Source organism: Laccaria bicolor, genomic scaffold (assembly GCF_000143565.1).
Source record: "Laccaria bicolor S238N-H82 LACBIscaffold_4 genomic scaffold, whole genome shotgun sequence".
Taxonomy (NCBI): domain Eukaryota; kingdom Fungi; phylum Basidiomycota; class Agaricomycetes; order Agaricales; family Hydnangiaceae; genus Laccaria; species Laccaria bicolor.
The window spans coordinates 2,097,990-2,100,424 of NW_001889875.1; the positions used below are offsets into that span (position 1 = coordinate 2,097,990).

Here is a 2,435-nt window from a genome sequence, read left to right on the forward strand (position 1 = left end):
CTGCTGCCACATGCACTAGTCCATATAGCTATATATAATGTGACAACTATGGACAAAATGATGCAATAGAACTGATGAACAATAGTGTTTGGCAGATAGATGAACTCTCATTAACTGGTTGTGACCATGTTGAGTGACAATCCATGCCATCACTGGACAGATCACATGGTCAATAAAACCTTGTACTATATACCATCAACTACACAAATGATGACAGAAGCATACAAAGCTAGAGTGCCTGAAACCCTGAACGTGGATGACTACAAAAGGCTAGAGACCCTGAATCCCCTGAATCCCTGAATGTGAGAAACCATCAATTTTCGTGGGAAAAAGGCAAAGTTCAGTGTTAGAACACTGAAAAATTCCTTGAGATCAAGGGTAATAAACGAGTCTCTTCGTAAACTCAGAGGACTCGTAATCCCTGTGGCACTCTTTAGCTCAATATAATACTCACTAGAGGGTTTTGGAAATTACCAACCCATAGATTGTTCGTTCCTCTTGGTCATTGTTAAACCTTGTTTGAAATTGTAGACACTCCAGGTAATTAGTTAGCTTTTGTGATAACTTCATGAAAAACTGTGGTTTTACCTATGCTGTTCTAATGGTGTATGCCTACCCTATTTGGTCATGCAGTTCTGTTTCTGAAAACCCTAACTGGTTTGAGGAACCTCTAACGCCACTAGTATACATTTGTGGCGTATATTGTTATATGCATATTCTGTCAGTTACCCCTTTGCAGGGTCGCGTTCTGGAGCTGGGATCAGGGTGGATGTTTGGTATTCCATCGAACGTCATAGCTGCAGCTGTATTGAACAAGTGTCCCTTGATAAATTGCTTTTGCTCCAAATAATAGAAAATAGTGAATGAGTGAATTTGTCTGGCGTAGGACTTAGCGTTTTTTTCCCCATCGTTCATCTCAACCATCAACTTCACTTTCTGCTTTGTTGGTATCGCCATGAACTTTCATTATCATCACTCAGGTTTGTGTTCTGCTTTTTATTCAGTCTTTCCGCCATGTTCCTGATATAATGAACTTAGGCCTGTACACACAATCCAGACAGCCAGCCTTTCCTTTGCATCGACCTTCATTTACAGGTATTAGTTGGACATTCATTCCTCATATCAAGTAGTGGACTCACCTATGATTCTTTTCCCAGAAATTGAATCACGGTCATCCTCTCCAACAATTTCCTCACCTTCTATGTCAGATCCTGGCTCGCCAACTGAATTATGTGTGTTTATCTCCAATTCGTTGTTGACCTTCATATGTTGATTTCTTGTTATTAGCATCCATGCCCTTGTTTGTAGATGGACCTGCTCTTCGTACATTTTTCAGCAATTCGGTTGCAAAGGGCCGAGAGTCGGTTTCCTCAGCTCAAGCAACTCTATCTAATCCACCATCGTTTCTCTGGCAAATGACATCAGAGCAACTGGTAGCAGTTCCAGACGATCCAATCTCACATCTGTGAGTTGGCAGACCTTTATCATTTGAAAACTAGTATGTCGCTACTTTGTCATCTTCATTTGTTATCGTTTTGAGCAACCATAGTTCCACAGAATGCCACCTTCGAGTATCCAACAAACATTCTCCTGCATATACCGCTAGACATCCAGAAGCTTATTCTGGATAACTTGGCCATTCCAGCCTTGCTCAGGCTATCAAAATGCTGCCGTTATCTATCACATTACGAGTCCTCTGAGTTTACGAAGAGACTCGTTTATTATCCAGGATCTCAGGACTTTTTTCAGCGCGGTAACGCTGAAATTTGACTTTCTCCCACGAAAGTGATTTCTTCCCATGATCATCTGCTTGGTTCGCCTACATGACTTTCCTAGTCTACTTGACCATTCCTTGATTATTACTGTCTTTTAGCCCTATCCAGGTTGTCGTTGATGTAGGTTGTGGCTAATATATTGCTCTATTTGGCTTCCAGACTCTGATGAATGAATGCATTGCCTCTATTTTCATGTTCATGCAACTCAACTTGTTTACATTGAAGGTACAACAATTAAGGTCCTGACAACTTGTGCAAATGAGCCCATGCTCTGGTGAAACAGGCCACAGGAATGTACTGAGCAGTTGGTGAGCATAAGGCAAAAAAGCGAAAATACAAACCTACTTACCTGGATGGGAACTCAACCATTTTGTAAATGGCTTTGTGGAGCATGTTTGTGGAGTGCATAGGTATTGAATTGAGTCCACGCCCATGTGAAATGGACCACAGGAAGGTACTAAACAATTGGTGAGCATAAGGCAAAAAAGCAGAAATACAAACCTACTTACCTTGATGGGAGGTTGACCGTTTTGTAAACGGTTTCATGGAGCTTGTTTGTGGAATGTGTAGGTATTGAATCGAGTCAATGCTCAAGCAAAATGGACTGCAGGAAGGTACTGAGAAGTTGTGAGCATAATGGTGAATATTCCGCATCANAAG

General features: G+C 41.3%; 1 protein-coding gene across 1 annotated transcript; it reads left to right on the forward strand.

Annotated features, from left to right (window-relative positions):
* Positions 1-1,141: 1,141 nt before the first annotated feature.
* LACBIDRAFT_311915 (uncharacterized protein) lies at positions 1,142-1,469 on the forward strand (the record flags this gene model as incomplete). Its single annotated transcript, XM_001876701.1, has 2 exons — positions 1,142-1,232; positions 1,288-1,469. 2 exons carry the CDS (start codon positions 1,142-1,144, stop codon positions 1,467-1,469), a joined length of 273 nt encoding a protein of 90 aa, XP_001876736.1.
* Positions 1,470-2,435: the final 966 nt, after the last annotated feature.